The following is a 22,656-nucleotide window of genomic DNA, read 5'->3' as shown; positions in this document are numbered from 1 at the left end:
CTCTTTCTCTCTCTTACTCTGTAACCCGTGTCGCTGCTGCTGCTACTGTGTTTATGTGAACGCATGGTGTGTGTTTGCACTTGCGTGTCCTGTGTGTTGGGATTGGCCGTACAGTGCAATTGAAAACAGGTGTGGAGATAGTGGAGCAGAACAGAAGAGGGGTGGTGGGTTAACTGTGTGTGTAAGTCACAGTATGTGTGTATCCAGAGATGCGATTGGACAGGGAGAGAAAACAAGAGAGGAAGAGATCAGTGATAAGGTCAGGATGTGAGGAATCTGAACAGAAAGCCAGGAGGTGAGAGGACAGCATGCCTGTTCTCTCAATGCTCCACTCAAATGCCAAACCCACGGGAAGAGGGAACAAGGCCCCAGCGGGTCAGAACACAGCTTCTGTGCATTGCTCTGGCTCTGACAAACTCTCGCATCCTTTTGATGACCTCTTTCTCTCTTACTATCTCTGTCTCTCTTTCCCTCAATCGCACCATTTTAATTATCTCTTCCTAACTCTCTCTCTCTCGCTCTCTCATCCTCCTGCCCTCTCTGTGCTCCTCTCTTTCAGGAGTGCTTGGGCTGGGTTGGGTTGTGAAAACATCTGAGTGCTGTTGTCAATCTTCCTGCAGCTCCATGATGTCAGGCAGAGTAAGGGTACAGCTTAGTGAGGGACTTTACATTCCCCACTGAATCTAAATACATTCAGCCAACAGCCTTACATCAGCTCCTGGAAACCCAAATGGAGAGGTTTTTAACCCCATTTACACAGACTCAAAGGAGAGGGGAGCCGAAGCCCTCTGTACATGGCACAGACCGAGGGAGGAAGGAGAGAGCGGGGGAAGAGAGAGAAAGAGACAGAGAGAGAGAGAGAGAGAGAGGAGAGAGAGAGAGAGAGAGAGAATTTCCTTTGTGGACATGTTTGTGGTGTGAATGATCCCATGATCTGACCTTTGACTCGGACATAAGGTCCTCAAAACAAAGCCAAAACAACTAGATGCCAGGAGGTACATGAATTAATGCCATGCGATCAATGTAGGATTTACAATGTCAAGCGGCTGTCTTTCCCCTGATTCTCAATACCAGGGTAATGCCAGAAGACCTTAATATCCTTACAGACCTCTCTCACGTCAGTGATTACCTGTCCCATAACACGAGACCACCCACTGGGCACAGACGTCAGTTCAACATCTAGTTTGGATTTACATTTGGTTGAGTTGTCAACTAATGTAAATTCAAAGTGAAATCAACAAACAATGCCACATTGTCATTAGATTTAGGTTAAAAGACAAAATTCCCTTATGTTGATTACTTTTTGCAAATCCAATCAGTTTTCCACGTTGACTCAACATCATCACATACATTTTTGGTTGTTGAAATGACATGGAAACAAGGTGGATGAAAACAGTTTTTGCCCAGTGGGCAGGCATCTAAAGGGGACTTTTAATTATAAAAAAAAACACTAGACTGACAGGTGGCACAGTGAGGTCAAATTGAGCGCAACGATTTTATCAAATGTATTGGGTTATAACAACTGCTGTCTTCAACTTTATGAAGGGGTATTGATCCACCAAAACACTTTCCAGTAACATTAACAATCAAAAAGAGAATGGCTGATGTATTTCTATATCTCTTTGAAGGTTAGGTCACACTTTATTTGGATGTGGATGCTCAAACTATTAACTGCTGGCAAATGTTCTGTGGCAGAACTTCTGGTGCGCTCTGACTCAGCAGAACTGAACAAGTAGAAGTTTAATGTTTGATTTGCTATCAGTAGATTTAATAAGTGGCTCCCCTGCACTTCCAGATGACCGCGGAAGGCATTCGCCTCATAGATAAATCACATTGGATACCCTAAACATTTATTTGTATGATTATTGCGATACCTAAGAGCTATTTCCTGGGATGTCCTTGGTGACAGAGGCCTTATGTTTCTACAGGCTGCAGTGAGAATCCATGAGGGCCATTTTCCAGATTTGGGGGGTGGTAGTAGATAGGTGGGATGGACTGATAGTAGCTGCAGGGTATGTTTAAAATCTCATGTTCTATGATAGTTATGACTGAAAACACGATTTATAATGTTCAAGTACTATCTATCTTGATGTAATGTATATACAAATATTAAATTACTTTATTCTTGCTATGTAACTACCGTAAAAAAAAAATGGCATGTATGTAAAATGTATGTAGAACGTACGAATAAAGAAAAAACTGGGAAAGCAAATTGTATTTTTGTCCTCCGAAGAGGGGTGGTGGATGGGCCCCCCAAAAAACTACAGCAACAAAAACGTCCCTACTAGTGATTTGTTTGAATGGGTCTCCAGTTTGTAAACATGACCCTTGAGCTTGCATTTCCTGGTCCCGAGGTCAGGATAATCAAACTTCACTAAGACGACTTAATTTGTTTACATTTTCGAGTTGACAAATAACCCACTGGGCAAACACTGATTTAAATGAACATTGTTTCCACATCATTTCAATTAAATTTATGAAATGGAATACATGTTGAATTGACGTCTGTAAGTCAGGATAAGGTTTTTAAACTTGTAATTGGCTAAAGAAATTCCCCTCTTTTCTCGTTCCAGATGAATCAAGAATGAAAAAGGAAGTATTTAACGGCAGATTTGAAGTCTGGGCTGAAATATAATCCTGTCTAATTAGGTGGCATTTGTCAGCATACTGTACCTTTGGGGCTACGAATGACAGTCTCCAAATAGCTTTATAGATTTAGGAAGAGAGATTTAGATTTAGGAAGCTCCCTCTGATAGTACTGGCCAGGCCATCCACCGAGTAACAGAGACAGAACGGGCGAGGCTGAATGGTGAGCTGATGTTCATCACCAGCTAGTGTTTAGAAACACAACATGGTTCGGTTTAAACAATCATTTGCACTGCAAGCCAAGGTTTAACTAAAGCTTGCCTGCATTTGGTATCAGTGTGCAATAACATTATTATTGAATTTGATAGTTTGTTTTAGTCAGTGCTTTTGAGCCCTTAAGATGAATGATGGAATAATAATAGGCTATGATTTTGTCAGAATGGAAAATATTTAATTTGCTTTGGCAAGCTGTGGCGAATGAATGTAATACTGTCTCTTAAGGGGATGGTAATTTGACACATAGAAATACACTCATATGAAAGCCATCCAAGTCCAGGAGAGATTATCTTAAAGAATCTGAATGCCTTTTTAAAGCATGGCACTATGTGTCAAATTCAGAAAATAAGTGATGTCAATCACCATAGACAATGTACAATTACCTTCATACCAACACAACCTTATTATACGGTTGTTTAATCAAATGTTTAATATGAACACTCTTTCAGCCCTCTGTGTTTGGCCTCTTGCCTGCCTTAGAAGTACATGGATCAGCACTGCTGTGGTGGTGAAACAGGGATGGCCAACTGCAGAGTGGAGGATGAAGCCAACATGGCTAAAGATAGGCACAAATAAATACATTGAGGAAGAGAGAGACAGATAGGGAGAATGACTTAGTTGAGTGACAGACCTGTAGAGAGAGGGAAACAATTCACCAAGATGGAGATCCTGTCTCTTTGCTCCTTGCCAAAGCTTAGGCTGAGTTTCCCATGAATCACTCTGCATATTGACTCTCCCTCTGTAATACGTCACAAAGTGGTCTGGAGAGGGGCTGGGGGGAGACTGGGGTGAAGATGGTGGGAGACAGCAGAGGGGAAGCACGGGGACAGGGGGGTTATTATGTCTATTAAGTCACTCTCTGATATTCTAGCTAAGCAGAATGCACAGAGACCACTTAACACCACCCTCAGAAAGAGTTAAATTGAGTACAGACCATTTTAGTCATTTAGCAGACACTCTTATCCAGAGCGACTTACAGTAGTGAATGCATACTTTTTTTTTTTCTTCATAATGGCCCCCTGTGGGAATTGAACCCACAACCCTGGCGTTGCAAACACCATGCTCTACCAACTGAGCCACAGGGAAGCCACGGTTGTCAATATAAATATTGTACATCACAAGATGTAAGTCCATTGGTTGAGCAAGAAGAAGTTGATAATTGTAAAAGTGAGCCCATAGGTTAAACGGCAAGCGTGAGGTATGTCCATTATTGCGCCGTGCTTATAAGGTAAAATAGGTGAATGCCATTCCACAACTGGCTAATAGGAAAGAGGAGAAACAAAATGTTATGCTGATGATGATACGTGTGTATTCATTCCCACTATGCCCCTAGAATAGGAAACAGAGAATTATGTTATGCTTCCTGGATGAAGTTAAATGAGCATTCAGACGAGCCTTCCTGATTGAACTTTCGTAAACTACATAAAATAAACAAAATATTTTACATTCTGTATACTGTAGTAGCAGGACAGAAATACAAATTGCCTTGGGGTTTAATTCAATTAGTATTATCAAGAATCACGTTTCATTTCATCTCTCTATGGTGGTTTGTTACTGATACTTCATTTTTTGTCACGATGAACCAACTTTCAGTATGTGTTTACCAAATTTCTGATGTAAGGCTTCCTGACTTTGGCACAACGGGTTTTACCCTGGATTTATGATATTGAACTCATGTCTGTGCTGAGATTGAAAATTGGGCCATAGACATTCAGCATTATGAGTTCTGGGGACAATGCTGCTCACTGGGCACAGACGTCAATTCAACATCTATTCCACGTTGGTTAAATGTAATTTCATTGAAATGACGTGGAAACAACGTTGATTCAATCCCATGAAAAGAACAATACAGCCATGGTTTCCTTTCTTGCCCACAATGGACCAACTGTAGTATTTCACCTGGTTAAGTTCACCCAGTACTTCTATTGTATTGTTGTACCACTCTTTCAAGAGCCACCATCTTTCCAACAGTGATCATGGAAAGTGTGACTATGTTTTCCAGACTGAGTATAACAACAAGGGATGATAATAGGGGGGTTTCTCTGTAAACTCCAAACCTCCAACTTGATGATTGCTTTATTGGGTGTTTTTTCTGCGTTGGTATCCATGCTTGTCCCTAGGAATGGCTTTATTGTAATTAATGGTTTTATGTGGTTTACTGACGCTCCTAAACGCTAGATGACATCATTAGTTTTAGAGACATGTTTGAGGGAAATACCTGAGATGATGCACAAGGCAAAGGAATAGAACAGTCTCAGTAAACCCTGGTCTTACAGGAAAATCACCTGTTTTGAAAGTCAAAGACCACAGAAAGGAGAATATTTGCATTGTGTTGGATGATGCTAGATTAGTTGGTGTTAAAATCATGAATTGTATCATATACATACACGTACTTTTGATGGCTTCTGTTTGAAATTCTAGGAATTAAATCCTGACATCAATTGGTTAAGACAACAAAAGATTACAAAGTCACTTCCTTTAGCAAATTATATGATTTTTATTTATCTAATCGACTTATCACAAAATTATGTGAAATGAGTGTTAAGTGTGAAGTCATGATAGTAGAATATATGATTATAAACGAATGAATGTGTGAGTGTAAAATAGGCCTTTAATTAAGACCTTGAATAGACCCCTTTCAATCACAGTAAAACAATATAATAATGGTAGATGTGTAGCCAGTTTCATTCATAAAAGTTTTAAATGTGCCCACATCACGACATGACCACAATACTAAAGCACCAGACCAGACAGACAAAAGACAGCGAAGAAAAGCTAATGCTGGTCCTTGACTGCCATCCTGTGGTTAAACTAAGCAAATACATCTCAAATATTCAAAGCATGCAAGATGTTAATGTGTTTGTCCTGAAAGAATATAACATTTAAACAAATGTATGAATATAATGAAAAGAGAGAAGTAGAGGGGGGCGGTTCAGTTCATATCGTCTTTTCCTGTAGGCTGCCACTCAAACATAACAAAGGCACATAAATACAAAGTATTGATCATTATGACATTTAGTATGTAAAGGAAAAGAAACAAAAATAAGTATGCTTCCGCCCATCAAACAAGCCTCTGCCCATACAGCCTCCCAGCAACTATGGTTGCTTGTCACTGTTGCTTGTAGGGAACACAGTGAACAGTTGGGACCAATTTCATCGTGAAACGTTTCCTTGATGTTTAAAGCAGTCTTTGAACAACCTTTAAATGTATAAATTGATGGTTCAGATTACGGGATGCCAAGGTCATATTTTTCCATATTCTGTTCCAGATCGCAAGGCATTATTGTTAAATATTGTATTATAGGCATGAGATTTTGATTCCCAGTAGCACCAATTTAGAATAGGTCGAAATGCTAGTGCCAGGAAAGTTTGGTATGGATAGTCCTCCTACAAGACGTAGGAAAGACTCCCTCTTTGTAAGTTTATTATTTTTTTATCCAGGATCGCTTACTTATGAATTGTATCTCAATAGTCAGAAGGGAGAGACGGGAAGAATTGAACTACAGAAATTCACCCGTGGCAATATATTCATTTTGACAATAGATATTCTGCCAGTTAAAGCAACTGGGATGTTAGTCCATCTACTGAGGTTGGATTTTAATTGATTTGAGCATTCTGTTAAAGTTTCTTGCAATGGTTATATCTACTCACAAATATTTAAAATGGGCAATGATTTGGATTCAAAAACTAAAGATTGATTCCTCCATCGGGGTCTTGAGAGGCAGTAGGGATGATTTGGTTAGATATATTTAATAATTTGGGATGAAACTAAATTATTCTATATTCTTCAACGCATTTAGGAATGATTGTGGTACAATGTCTATATACAGCTCTGGAAAAAATTAAGAGACCGCTGCAAAATGGATGGTCACAAGCCATCAAACAAAGCAGAGCTGCTTGAATTTCTGCGCCAGGAGTGGCATAAAGTCACCCAACATCAATGTGAAAGACTGGTGGAGAGCATGCCAAGGCGCATGAAAGCTGTGACTGAAAATCAAGGTTATTCCACCAAATATTGATTTCTGAACTCTTTCTAAGTTAAAACATTAGTTTTGTGTTGTTTAAAAATGAATATCAACTTATTTTCTTCGCATTATTCGAGGTCTGACAACACTGCATCTTTTTTGTTATTTTGACCAGTTGACATTTTCTGCAAATAAATGCTCTAAATGACAATATTTGGAATTTGGGAGAAATGTTGTCAGTAGTTTATAGAATAAAACAAAAATGTTAATTTTACCCAAACACATACCTATAAATAGTAAAACCAGAGAAACTGATCATTTTGCCATGGTCTGTTAATTTTCTCCACAGCAGTATAGTAAAATGTCATCCGTGTATAATGAGATTAAGTGATCAGTAGCTTTTAGGGAAGTTGGTGTTATTTCCTTCGATTGATGATTTGCCTGGGCCAGGGGTTCCATGAAGAAATCAGACAGCATTGTCTGCTGCTTCAAGTGATTCTGAACAGAGCAGAGCAGATATTGCCTGTTATAACTATGGCTGAGAGATTGGCATATAGTATTTTAATCATATTAATGAAATTGGAGCCAATTCCCATATGTTCCAAGATCGACCAGAGGTATTAACATTCTAGTCTATCAAAGATTTTCTGCATCGAGAGATAAAACAGCCCAAGAAGCTGTTGTTTCTGTTGAAGCATTGTTGATATGTAACAGATGACGGCGATTGTCTGTGGATTAACGTTTTTTAACAAACCCGCTTTGGTCTGTGACGAGCAATTTGGGTAAGAAAGTCTCGAGACGGGATGACAACATTTTGGAAAACAGTTAAATATCTGTGTTTATCAAAGATAGGGGGCAATAGTGAGAACACTGGGTGGCATCCTTACTTTTTAAATTTATTATAAGCCGAAATTTGTGCTTTATTCACATCTCTCCCAAATGAGCCTTTGTGAATGGCTGTGTTAGTCATTTCAAGCAACAGTGGACCTAATTGATTCCAATATTTGAAATAGACCTCAGGGGGAATACCATCCATCCAGGTGATTTGCCTTTATTCATGTTATCCAATGCCCTTTTAAGTTCATTGAGACAGATTCAGACAGATTTCAGATTCAGAAGTTGCTATATCAGCTAATTGGTCATTACTGCGTAGTTTGTTAGCCAGTAAACGACTGGGAGCATTACCATGATGGAACTAATGGTTGAGTCTTACTCGATAGATGGCATACTCTGCTCTCTGTCTTCTCAGTAAATACAATTCTGTCTTGCCTTTGGAAAGGGTAATATATTTCAAATTCAAACAGAGAATAGCTTGCGTTGCCATTGTTTTTCAGAAAGGAGTGTTATATTAATTATAGAGTTATCTTTAGTGTTGGTAAGGCCATGGATGTATTCGTGCTGTGAATTGTTACAGCAGGCTTGTAGAGACCTGTGTCTCTGTGAAGTGGGGAGTGTTCCCGGGTCTGTTGAGTCGCATCCTGCTTACAACTAGCACAGCAATAATGACTGCAGCAGTACCAATGACTGATACAACCACTGCTACTACATTTGATCCAGAGGACCGCTTTAGGTTTGGACTTAGATATTGTGATATCGTAGACGTAGTTGTAGTTTGAATAAATGGTACAAATGGTAACATTTTTGTGGCTTTAGCAACATTAGACATGTCAGACATCAGAGAATCCTTGTCACGAGAACATACAGCAAAGAACATGACCGTCTCTGGTTCAGCATTGATGATGTAACTGGACAGGAAGGAATATTCCTCTGTAGAGCCTGCCTCTAGTGGTTGGATGTCAGAGGTGTTCATTAGATGTGCTCCACTGAAATTTCCTCTCAGGGCTTCCAAGTCCATGCTGACTCTGATCTCATAGGAATCAGCTGAAAGAAATGAAGCAGGACAAAGTGGAAAGGGACAATTCAGGTTATAACACATATGTATGAGATTCACACATGGGTATTCAATGCAAATGTCTGATCTCATCTAGAAAGTGTTATGGTAAATAATGATTTCAGGATCAGTAATGTTCATGATGAGGATAATTATTAGGGATAGACATTTGAAATGATCTGACTAATATCATGACATTTTTTTCAGATATCCATAGAGTTGAAATTAAAAAACATTAAAAAATGTTTTTATTTAAAAAAATCCTATTCACTCTCGACCAATCAGAATGGCGCTTTTCTGAGGTAGTTTGGTTAACATCAACAGCGAAAGAGAAGTCAGATTTTCTGCCATGAAAGAACTGATTATGTTACAAAAAGTGTTTTGCATTGATCTGTCAGGTATTGTGGAACCTTTGTTAGGTGAGTGCCTGGAATTACTATTTAAAAGTATGGAAAATAGCATACCGATATCAGGGCAGCCTTCCGTAATGCTAAATTAAAATGCTAATTCCCTTGAGAAGATAAGGCTTAGAAGGGTGCAACATTGCATGATGGTAAAGGGCCATACCCTGTCATGCAATGCCATCCATATTCGCCTTATGGTGGCGCTACAACAATTGATTTCAAATGCAAAAATGTAAAGGTCACACCTCTCACCCCATGTGATCTGGAGTCATAAAATTCAGTACATAGGTCCTGTTCATTACAAGGAACAAATTTACCCCATAAGGTCCGCCATGATGGATTTTCCGCCATTTTGAATTTTGTGAAAAACACCTAAATAACTACATCTCTGGAACCACTGTTCTGATCTGGATGAAATATATAGCATCTATGGAACAAGGTCTCTCAACGCTATTATCTCAAACAACATGGCCACTAGTGACCAATAAATATTCAGCTGGGTGTGACTTAGCACATGAATGCATATAAATCAGACATGGTTATTCATATTGTCACATGTTCCAAACACTGTCAAGACTTAACATAAAGCAAGCCCATTCAAATCGAACACATGGTGGCACAACAACAGGCACATATTTATATCTCTTGATCTGTTTGACTTGGAGAAATGAAATTTAGCACACATTCTCAAGGATATGAGTCTAGCTAACCTGTTAAGTATGGTTCAGAAAAACTATTAACCCCCTAGATTCGATGTCTGCGCCCCCGCAGTCAAATTAGCATAATATAAACATCCCCATAAAAATCTGTCTGTTTAAGCTAGATATATCTTTTTTGCATTGGACGTGTCTCAATCCACCACTCTGACGATGTCGTACTTCTGCATCTGCGGTAAAAGGTGGCAGAGTTAGAGCTGGGTTTGTCAGAACATGAGACATCGCGAAAATTGGTCTTCTCACAAAATCGCCCGTAGTGTCCGAAAGGTTTGGCCTACTCTCACGAACACGACGGAGATCTCTGTTTTGCTCTACGACCTCCATAAACGTCTTGTGACTCGTCTGAAGTAGGTACAGCTGATCTGCCAACTTTTGTCTGTAGCGTCCAAACAGTTTGGGCTACACATTAAAGATGAGACTCTCACGAACACGTACATGTCGGTTGTTTTGCTCTAGGATGCCCACAGGCCTCACAGGATTCATCTAGAGGTCCCCCGGTATCAGTTGAAAAAAATGAATGGAAGTACAGTATATATGGAGACTGTTTAGTGCCAAAAATAAGGGGTTAAATACATGTACACAAAAAAATATACACTACCGTTCACCTCCGACATAACGCTGTGTACTTCTCCCTTCACAGAACAGTGCAAACTGGCTCTAACCAGAATAGAAAGAGGAGTGGGAGGCCCCGGTGCACAACTGAGCAAGAGGACAAGTAAATTAGAGTGTCTAGTTTTAGAAACAGACACCTCATAAGTCCTCAACTGGCAGCTTCATTAAATAGTACCCGCAAAACACCAGTCTCAACGTCAACAGTGAAGAGGTGACTCCGGGATGCTGGCCTTCTAGGCAGAGTTCCTCTGCCCAGTGTCTCTGTCCAGCCGTTTCCAGCTACAGTAGTCATTTACAACATTAACAATGTCTACACTGTATTTCTGATCAATTTGATCTTATTTTAATGGATAAAAAATGTGCTTTTCTTTCAAAAACAAGGACATTTCTAAGTGACCCCAAACTTTTGAACGGTAGTGTATACACTGTGCCTTGCAAAAGTATTCATCCCCCTTGGCGATTTTACTATTCTGTTGCGTTACAACCTGTAATTTATTTTATTTGGATTTCATGTGATGGACATACACAAAATAGTCCAAATTGGTGAAGTGAAATACATTTTTTTTTAACATGGAATAGTGGTGCGTGCATATGTATTCACCCCCTTTGCTATGAAGTCCCTAAATAAGATCTGGTGCAACCAATTACCATCAGAAGTCACATAATTAGTCAAATAAAGTCCACATCTGTGCAATCTAAGTGTCACATGATCTGTCACATGATCTCAGTATATATACACCTGTTCTGAAAGGCCCCAGAGTCTTTAACACCACTGAGCAAGGGGCACCACCAAGCAAGCAGCACCATGAAGACCAAGGAGCGCTCCAAACAAGTCAGGGAGAAAGTTGTGGAGAAGTACAGATCAGGGTTGGGTAATAAAAAAATATCCAAAACTTTGAACATCCTACGGAGCCCCATTAAATCTATTATTTATAAATTGAAAGAATATGGCACCATAACAAACCTACCAAGAGAGGGTTGCCCACCAAAACTCACGGACCAGACAAGGAGGGCATTAATCAGAGAGGCAACAAAGAGACCAAAGATAACCCTGAAGGAGCTGCAAAGCTCCTCAGATTTCCCACTTCCTGGTTGGATTTTTCTCAGGTTTTTGCCTGCCATATGAGTTCTGTTATACTCACGGACATTCTCTCTTTCTCCCCTGACCCATCTGTCTATCTCCTCATTTGAATTCCATGCTGTCACAGTTACCAGCCCTTTCAAGCTTAACATCCTTATCATTTATCGCCCTCCAGGTTCCCTTGGAGAGTTCATCAATGAGCTTGACGCCTTGATAAGTTCCTTTCCTGAAGATGGCTCACCTCTCACAGTTCTGGGTGACTTTAACCTCCCCACGTCTACCTTTGACTCATTCCTCTCTGCCTCCTTCTTTCCACTCCTCTCCTCTTTTGACCTCACCCTCTCACCTTCCCCCCCTACTCACAAGGCAGGCAATACGCTTGACCTCATCTTTACTAGATGCTGTTCTTCCACTAATCTCATTGCAACTCCCCTCCAAATCTCCGACCACTACCTTGTATCCTTTTCCCTCTTGCTCTCATCCAACACTTCTCACTCTGCCCCTACTCGGATGGTATTGCGCCGTCCCAACCTTCGCTCTCTCTCTCCCGCTACTCTCTCCTCTTCCATCCTATCATCTCTTCCCTCTGCACAAACCTTCTGCAACCTATCTCCTGAATTTTCCTCCTCAACCCTCCTCTCCTCCCTTTCTGCATCCTTTGATTTTCTCTGTCCCCTATCCTCCAGGCCGGCTCGGTCCTCCCCTCCTGCTCCGTGGCTCGACGACTCACTACGAGCTCACAGAACAGGGCTCCGGGCAGCCGAGCGGAAATGGAGGAAAACTCGCCTCCCTGCGGACCTGGCATCCTTTCACTCCCTCCTCTCTACATTCTCCTCTTCTGTCTCTGCTGCTAAAGCCACTTCCTACCACTCTAAATTCCAAGCATCTGCCTCTAACCCTAGGAAGCTCTTTGCTACCTCCTGAATCCTCCTCCCCTCCCCCCCCCTCCTCCCTCTCTGCGGATGACTTCGTCAACCATTTTGAAAAGAAGGTTGACGATATCCGATCTTCGTTTGCTAAGTCAAACGACACCGCTGGTCCTGCTCACACTGCCCTACCTTGTGCTTTGACCTCTTTCTCCCCTCTCTCTCCAGATGAAATCTCGCGTCTTGTGACGGCCGGCCGCCCAACAACCTGCCCACTTGACCCTATCACCTCCTCTCTTCTCCAGACCATTTCCGTAGACCTTCTCCCCTACCTCACCTCGCTCATCAACTCATCCTTGACCGCTGGCTACGTCCCTTCCGTCTTCAAGAGAGCGAGAGTTGCACCCCTTCTGAAAAAACCTACACTCGATCCCTCCGATGTCAACAACTACAGACCAGTATCCCTTCTTTCTTTTCTCTCCAAAACTCTTGAACGTGCCGTCCTTGGCCAGCTCTCCTGCTATCTCTCTCAGAATGACCTTCTTGATCCTAATCAGTCAGGTTTCAAGACTGGGCATTCAACTGAGACTGCTCTTCTCTGTGTCACGGAGGCTCTCCGCACTGCTAAAGCTAACTCTCTCTCCTCTGCTCTCATCCTTCTAGACCTATCTGCTGCCTTTGATACTGTGAACCATCAGATCCTCCTCTCCACCCTCTCCGGGTTGGGCATCTCCGGCGCGGCCCACGCTTGGATTGCGTCCTACCTGACAGGTCGCTCCTACCAGGTGGCGTGGTGAGAATCTGTCTCCGCACCATGCGCTCTCACCACTGGTGTCCCCCAGGGCTCTGTTCTAGGCCCTCTCCTATTCTCGCTATACACCAAGTCACTTGGCTCTGTCATATCCTCACATGGTCTCTCCTATCATTGCTATGCAGACGACACACAATTAATCTTCTCCTTTCCCCCTTCTGATAACCAGGCGGCGAATCGCATCTCTGCATGTCTGGCAGACATATCAGTGTGGATGACGGATCACCAGCTCAAGCTGAACCTCGGCAAGACGGAGCTGCTCTTCCTCCCGGGGAAGGACTGCCCGTTCCATGATCTCGCCATCACGGTTGACAACTCCCTTGTGTCCTCCTCCCAGAGTGCTAAGAACCTTGGCGTGATCCTGGACAACACCCTGTCGTTCTCCACTAACATCAAGGCGGTGACCCGATCCTGTAGGTTCATGCTCTACAACATTCGCAGAGTACGACCCTGCCTCACACAGGAAGCGGCGCAGGTCCTAATCCAGGCACTTGTCATCTCCCGTCTGGATTACTGCAACTCGCTGTTGGCTGGGCTCCCTGCCTGTGCCATTAAACCCCTACAACTCATCCAGAACGCCGCAGCCCGTCTGGTGTTCAACCTTCCCAAGTTCTCTCACGTCACCCCGCTCCTCCGCTCTCTCCACTGGCTTCCAGTTGAAGCTCGCATCCGCTACAAGACCATGGTGATTGCCTACGGAGCTGTGAAGGGAACGGCACCTCCATACCTTCAGGCTCTGATCAGGCCCTACACCCAAACAAGGGCACTGCGTTCATCCACCTCTGGCCTGCTGGCCCCCCTACCTCTGAGGAAGCACAGTTCCCGCTCAGCCCAGTCAAAACTGTTCGCTGCTCTGGCACCCCAATGGTGGAACAAGCTCCCTCACGACGCCAGGACAGCGGAGTCAATCACCACCTTCCGGAGACACCTGAAACCCCACCTCTTTAAGGAATACCTAGGATAGGATAAAGTAATCCTTCTAACCCCCCCCCCCCCCCCTTAAAAGATTTAGATGCACTATTGTAAAGTGGTTGTTCCACTGGATATCATAAGGTGAATGCACCAATTTGTAAGTCGCTCTGGATAAGAGCGTCTGCTAAATGACTTAAATGTAAATGTAAATGTAATGTTTTGCTTTCGCCGTAAAGCCTTTTTGAAATCGGACACTGTGGTTGGATTAAGGAGAATCTTATCTTTAAAATGGTGGATAATAGTTGTATGTTTGAGAAAATTGAATTATGAGATTTTTGCTGTTTCATATTTCGCGCCCTGCTATTACATTGGCTGTTGGTGAGGGGTTCCGCTAGCGGAACTCCTGTCCATAACTGGTTTTAAGTATGATCTCCAATTAGAGACAACAATGACCAGCTGCCTCTAATTGGAGATCATCCCAAACAAAACCCTACATGGAAATACAAAACTAGAACATAACATAGAAAAACTAAACTAGATAACCCCCGTCACGCCTTGACCTACTCTACCATAGAAAATAACAGCTTTCTATGGACAGGACGTGACACAAAGCTTGATCCCCTGCGTGTGTTATGGTATATCCTTGTAGTTAAAAATGTCACAAGGATAATTTTATTTAATTTAGACAAACTTTTTCATTGTTAAAACAGGCTTTCACATAAAAAAAAAAAAAAGAACACTCACTAAAGTAATCAAATACTAACGTCCGTTCGGATATCCGGATATTCGATTAAACCTGCCCATCCCTAGACGTTATGTAAATAGACTTAAAAATAAATTAGGTACTGTACCTGTGCCTTGATCCATGTCTTCCCCAGGTGCAGTCCAGGTGAGCATCACTTTGTCCTCCTCTATCTCTGCATTCAGGTCTGTGATTTTGTTAGGGGGGAAATTTGGAGGGGGGACACCAGGTGGGAGACTGACTGAGAAGCTCTCTCCTATGGCTGTTCTGGTGAAGCTGCCCACATCAGCCTCTAGGTCATCCTCACTGACTGGGGGCTTTGGGGGGTTCATCACTACTTTTCCTGGAAGAGAGGGAATGGGGCCATAAGTTACATGCATTCATGTTATATCGGCACCCACAGACTTGAAATATGAAAACATTAGATATCACGTTGCAACAGACTCAAAATGTGAAAACATTCAACTTGTCACCGATGAACAACAGCAGACTGGGAGACTTACCTTTGATGACATATCCTGGTACATATGGGGCAACACTGTGTCTCTTCAATCTAACTTGCCCATTATTTTTGCCTTTGTCTTTTCTTTGCACTTTCACTTTCAAGTTGTACCTTCCTTTTTTAGAAGTGGTAAAAAATCTGGAATAGATCCCATCATTTCTAAAAGCATCAGCACCTGGAAAGAATACAGATGTGTATAATCAGAATATCTATATATTTCTCTCAGACAGTGATGGAATGGATAACAATCCAAAATGTAATGTTATGCATGTATTTTACCATTCTGCTACTTCTCCATTATGGCTCTAACTGAGCTGCTCCATTATGTCTCAAACTGAGCTGCTCCATTATGTCTCAAACTGAGCTGCTCCATTATGGCTCTAACTGAGCTGCTCCATTATGGCTCTAACTGAGCTGCTCCATTATTGCTCTAACTGACCTGCTCCATTATTGTTCTAACTGACCTGCTCCGTTATTGCTCTAACTGAGCTGCTCCATTATTGCTCTAACTGACCTGCTCTGTTATGTCTCTAACTGACCTGCTCCATTATGGCTCTATATGACCTGCTCCATTATGTCTCTAGCTGACCTGCTCCATTATGGCTCTAACTAACCTGCTCCATTATGTATCTAACTGACCTGCTCCATCATGGCTCTTGCTGACCTGCTCCATTATGGTTCTAACTGACCTGCTCCATTATCCAGCAGTTCTAGCTGATATTGGTCCCCAGCATCAGACTCCAGTGTGGCCATCACATCTGCCAGAATCACTGGAACACCTTTCTGGTTGACCTCTGCATACACCAACATGGGTTTGCTGCCATCAATGGACTGTTGGCTCATGTAAGCCTTGACCGTAACTGGAGGTATGGCTTCACTGACAGCACGACTTGTTATTGTTATTGTTATAGACTGATCTGACAGTGTATTTTTTATGGTATATGTCCAATCTCCAGTCTAGAAATAAACAATAAGGAAATTGTTCAAATGAGTCAGAAAGGGTTGAGTAGTTCAGTAGTTCTTAATCACATTCACAAGATTAATGCATAGGGTTTAAACAACTCATGTTTGTATCAGGCTCTGCATATGGAGCTTTATCATTATTGATAGTATGATACAATTAAAGTAACAAAAACACTTTACATGTTCACCAACAGGACATGGAAAACAATACCTCTGCTGTCCCTTGAATAACTAAGGAGTGTGTTTTTGAAATAGAAGAAGGTTGAAAATCAATAAAATCGTAGATTTGTCCAGAAGGGCTTTTTATTTCAATATCCTCTGGTGATTGACTTTCATGGAGCACCAAAAAGGTGGTTTTATTCCCAACTGTGTGATCAACAGACACAGTTCCATTGAGAATTCCTTTTCTTCTCATTCCAGAACTATCAAGCTGTTAAGGAAAACATGTCATTTAAAAATATATTGTTAGAATGTTTGGTAATACTTAACATCTATAAGCTAATAACGTTTTTAATTATTTGTAAGCATTTATAATCATCTATACGTTTTATAAGCAATACAATTAATTATAATTTATAACAAATACAATAATTTATAAAGCATTTATAAACATTCATAAGCATTTACAATGACTTCTATCTCACCAAGATTGTCTGATGTGTGAAATCGCCGTTGGTTGTGGTAAGTGAAGCAAATACATTCACAAGTTCAGTTTGATCCAGATTATCAGATGCATAGAAATATTTCCCACCTGAAACATAAATAAGAACAAGTAGAATGAAGATAATTGACAATAAATTGAAAAGAGTATGCATACAAAATGTGACTTTCTCATCTGCCTTAAAGGGAAAATCCACTGCTGATACAGTCCCAAAATATGCATTTTGCTTCCTCGTGTTGATGTTGCCTGTGACACTTTGCTTCTTCAAAGTCAAAAATCTTGAAAACTTGACCGCTGACAAGCAAAATATTTTGGTACTGTACAGTATTAACAGTGGAATAATGAAAAATCCAAAATATCGTTTTTGAGTGGATAGTACCTTTAAAGGCTAATACAATGTAACGTCCGTGAGTTAAATATTCTTCCTATGATGGTCCTTTGATTAAATCTTACCTGATATTTCTGACATCCTTTTCAACTCTTTGTTTGCACTTGGTCCAAGAGCAATTGTATTTACAATGGCACCACTTTCTTTAACCTCAGACACACAATCTAATTCTGATTCCCCATCAGTTAAAAGGATGATTTCATCTCCCATTGTATTGCCATTGTCTTTGCGTAACTCCTGAAAATCAACATAGATTTTTTGGGGAAAACATAAAAAGGTGTAAAAAAACATAAAAAACTGACCCATGTAGGCTACACTTGCATTACATCTTCAAGGGGCAGTGCAGTTTAAAAGGTGATTTCCTGTATTTTTTTTAATGTCATTTCCACACTATGAGGTCGAAATAAAATTATAATAATGCCCTTTTTGTGTAAATGCTGTTTGAAAAAAAAAATTGCTGGAATTTCAGCCAGTTCAGGCGAGGTGGAACTTTTGCCCCACATCAGGACGTCACAATGTGATCTGATTATAATAGACCAATGAATGTTTAACTGGGTAAGGTGGGGTCTGGACCACCCTATCAGCCAATCAGTGCTGTTTATGTAAATATCTTCACATTTGTTTTCTAACACTCACTTGATCAGAGGCCAAAGAAAAGTCAATAATTACAAATATATTTTGGAGTTATTTTCATTAAATTAACACACACAGTGATGATTTAAAAATACAATTACAAAGACTGCATGGGGGGTTAAAAAAATATGTGGTAGTATATTTACCTCAAAACCTTTTTTAAGTCCTTTACAAATGTCAGTGCCTCCAATAGCTTCAACTGGTAAATAGTTCACAAGTTGCGTTCTTGATTCTTCACGATGGATTACAGTTAAAGGTTTTAAAGTTGTGGCATCATTTGTGAATGTTACAATCCCAACATATGAATTATCTTCCACTATAGTTGTCAGGAACAGAGATGCTGCTTGTTGCTGTTGCAATATTCTTGAGCCCTTAAAAGTAAACATTAGAACAGTCTGATGTTAGACAAACTTTAATGTATTGATAACACAGACAAATGCTGAAGGGCTGGGTACATACCCTTAATAACAGTAACTACTAGAAAAAATATTTGTAATATTGAAATGAAAACTAGACACGGTAACAATTTATAACAACTCCACATAATAAAGCATTTATAATGGATTATTACATAGATTATTCATCATTTAGTAATCATTACTCACACATTTGTAAATGTTAGTAACCTAGTTATTCACACATTTATAAACAACCTTCAAAGTATTTAATAATGATTTAATAAGATGTTTGATATAGGTCCTTATAAACCATTTACTAATCATTAGATGTCTTTTTGCGTGACCTTATCTAAAGTGTGGGCTATTTATACTTTACAAATGTTTTGAGTGACGTGTGTAATATACAGTATATATTTCATCAGGTACTGCTGGAATGTCTACCAATGGCATGTCCTTCTTTTTGTGATAAATGACGCTGGTCACTCAAAACATTTAAAATATTTATAAAGTATAAATAGCCCACATTTTAGATGAGGCCACATAAAAATACTTACTTAATGATTAGTAAATGGTTTATAAGGACCTATATTAAATAAGTTATGAACTGATTAATGATTCATAAATGATGAATGAACAATTTACTAATCCATAATAAATGCTTTAAGTTGTGCTACCCTAGACAATTATACTGATATTGCAGTAACGTACATGCATGCTTCCTGAAACATCAAGGACCAGACAGACAACTCTCTGTCCCCTCTGCATCACAGTGAACCTAGGTGCTGGATGTGGTCCTTTCAGAGGCTGGACATTGGCTTTGGCATCCACTGAGCTTGTGAAAATAACGTCCATCACATCTCTGTTGTCACACATCCTGTTCTGTGCATTAGGGGCCTCCCTGTTGTGTGTTTTCTTGGAGCAGAATCTCGTAACCTTGAGTGTGTACATAAATAAAAGTTTGTCAAAACTGAGAATGATGCAGTTGAGAAAGACAGCATACACTCTTAGAAAAAAGGGTTCCAAAAAGGTTCTTCGGCTGTCCCCATAGGAGAACCCTTTTTGGTTCCAGGTATAACCCTTTTTGACACCAGGTATAACTATTTTGGGTTCCATGTAGAATCCTCTGGGGAAGGGTTCTACACGGAACCCAATAGGGTTCCACGTAGGACAGTCGAAAAACCCTTTTAGGTTCTTAGATAGCACCTTTTTTTCTAAGAGTGTCTTTATAATCATAACTTACCTTATCTAAACTTGGATAGGACATTAAAGATGCAGTTTTCTTCCACAATTCGCTGTCTGCTACGAACACACAGTCCTGTGTATATATCTTGGTGTTCGGGTCAATGTGTGTGCAATTTGTGTGGTTAATTCTGTTGACAATTTGACCATAAAGCTCTAGGGAACATCTGTGAAATTAGTAAGAGAATGTTGAGAATGCACAATGAATGTGAAACTGGTTCAAACAAAAGTAAAGATAAAACTGCAAAATGTACAGTATCTTCAAATGTCGTACATGATCTGATATTAGTTATACTGTTACTGTGTAGGACTGGACAGTGGGAAAGAGTTTAAGAGACAAGGTTACCTAGTTGCCTGAATATCACCGTGTGCACCCTTGTAGAATGGCTGCCCGTCATCATATTCATCATAAACTCCCCATCTCAGGTGAGCCCATTCATGCACAAGAACTTTACCTAAGAGACAAGTAATTCATTTCCTTAATTTCATAAGCTTGTGAGCCTACTGTAAACTCAGTCTTGTTAATTTATTCAGGATTTATTTATTTATGATTTTAAAGAATCATAATTGTTATGTGTTTAAATTACTTAGACTTCTGTTTATGGTGGTACCTCTTACCTCTGGGTCCATACAGTTTAATGAGTTCATCATCTAACATGAATTTAGGGGTCAAATGAGTGTACCGGCTCTCAGATCCACATTGACCATACTGCAGGGTGTAAGGTTGATCTCCATATGCACGATTTTCCTCATTAATGACTATGTTGGCCTAAAATAGAGAACAAAGCCTTTTAGCAATGAAATGCTATGCTGTCTGAAAAATATTGCCAGGAAGCTTCATCTGTTGCAGTTATAACAATAATATTCATACTTTTTCATAGGTTTCAGTCTTTGTTCTTCCATAGTCTCCTTGAGTCCAGTTTGGTGGCACTAGTATTGTTATCTCTTCAAAGTAGAATTTGTCCTCAGTGGCTGTAAAGAGTACGGATGACGCATTGCTCACCATTTCCTGAAACACAAATTATATACGTATATTGAACAATATTTGACAACAAATGTGTTTCTTCTTGGTTTATCTATACCCTTTAAATCACTTATCCAAACATACTGAAGCACTTGCGAGGTAAACGTGAATGCTGTATACCAGGAATCATTAACTAGATTCAGCCGGGGGCCAATTTCTTTCTTGAGCGGATGGTTGGGGGGGCCGCAACATAATTACAAATAATTTGTAGACTGCAAATTGACCACAAGAAGCCCAAACAGATATAATGTTTGGCTAAAACATAATCATTTCAAACCTTGCTTACATTTGTATACGATCGCAATTGTTTCTATATTATGAGTGGGAATACTTGGGAACAGATTTCTTCAATTAAAATCATTTGGAGCTGATATCCTTTTCATCTTTTTTTTTCGCAGTCTTATGTCCAACAATGATTTATTTATTTTATAATTATTTTATTGTATTTTTTGATCAGAAAGATTTGTGAGGCCAAATAAAACCACCAGTTGGGGATCCCTGCTGTATATGTATACCTAAAATACGTAACATGGAAGCAAATTGTCTCTAACTGTTGGTTTATAATCTTTACCTTGATTCTCTTGATGAGCAGTGGGTTCTCAGGCACCACTGGGTTAATAGCAATAAGAACATCTGTGTATCCATTTCCTTCCAGCTTTATCCCAAAGGTAGATCCTGACAAGAAGACCAGCAGCAACACAACCACTGCTTCAGAAGCCATGGTGATAGATCTGCTGATATAACCGGGAAAGCGTTCATAAGTGAAAGGATTTGACTCTACTGAGACACAACACTTGGGGCGTAGCACAATGTTGTTTTTCTTCACAAAAGGGCGGATTCTTGCAAGGGACAATGAAGCTGTATTTTACCACCAACTCGCATGGTTCCTTGATCTCATCTATATAGGTTATGCATCAAAGTAGCCTATTTTGCATTGATAACCAAATACAATCTCAGCGACTATTAAAGATATAAACCAAACAATATTGTAGCCTTCTTAGAATCCCCCTAAAAGGTGTCTTGTTTAGAAGTAATAGTTAGTGATTACATGCTATTTTTTTTTGTAACATTTTTGGTAAAAACAGCTGCGAGTCATGTGCTTTTTCTCCATGATGACGTTCTATTTTTTGCCAATATGTATGCTCATATTACTGTCGTGTCTTTGGCATCATTAAACTGAAGATTTATTTATCAAATAACTCTCTGTAATTGTTATTACGCGATTAAACTGATTAATTTTGTAATGGTAATTAATTAGGAAGTCGGGGCACCAAGGAAAATATTCCGATTACGAAGTTATAATTTTCCTAATATAACTTTCAGATATCATAATATCTGATCTATTAGTCTTCGGATGAATGATATATTCGTTTACCTCGTCAGTCTCATTCCAAACGTCGTAAATTGTTGGTTATCTGCACAAACCCAGTCTTCACTATGAGTCATCCATACATCAATTGTCTTAAAATCATTTATTTACTAACTAAGTAATTCACAGAAATGCATACAAACAGTAGATATCATTACAAAGAAATGATAAAGGAATGTGCCCTAGTGGGCTAAACCGGCATGGCGGTTTGTTAGACAAAAGGTTGATAAGAGTTCATAATTATAACAATTGAAATGCTAATCCTTTGCACATGAACGCCCACTCATTCGGGAACAATTGCAATCAATATATATATATATTTACGCTCAGTGTGTCGTCAGGATCTTTGTTGAAAAGTTATTTTCAGTTGGAGAGTTTTGCTCTCTCTCTCTCTCTCTCTCTCTCTCTCTCTCTCTCTCTCTCTCTCTCTCTCTCTCTCTCTCTCTCTCTCTCTCTCTCTTGGTTAGAATGGATATTTCAAAGTGACATTTATTAATGTCGTTATAGGACAGATGTTTCGTCGGTCTTCGCGTTCAATGATACCGAATTCCTAGCTGCAGACTGGTAATTAATATCAAAGACTTGTTATTATTCTGCCGGTATCGATAGTCTAAGAG

At 40.1% G+C, this 22,656-nt stretch overlaps 1 protein-coding gene across 1 annotated transcript; it reads right to left on the bottom strand.

The window, feature by feature from the left end:
• Positions 1-706: 706 nt before the first annotated feature.
• On the bottom strand, positions 707-21,391 carry LOC106560414 (calcium-activated chloride channel regulator 1). The gene is made up of 6 exons (XM_082956604.1): positions 21,242-21,391; positions 16,054-16,321; positions 15,366-15,539; positions 14,972-15,205; positions 8,530-8,708; positions 707-718 (listed from the first exon to the last, which is right to left on the bottom strand). The coding sequence occupies exons 1-6, from the start codon at positions 21,389-21,391 to the stop codon at positions 707-709; spliced, it is 1,017 nt and encodes a 338-aa protein (XP_082812730.1).
• Between the last annotated feature and the right edge of the window lie 1,265 nt (positions 21,392-22,656).

Source organism: Salmo salar, chromosome 10 (assembly GCF_965601325.2).
Source record: "Salmo salar chromosome 10, fSalSal1, whole genome shotgun sequence".
Taxonomy (NCBI): Eukaryota; Metazoa; Chordata; class Actinopteri; order Salmoniformes; family Salmonidae; genus Salmo; species Salmo salar.
Note: the sequence above shows the minus strand (reverse complement) of the source record. Positions and strands in the feature narration are given on the sequence as shown.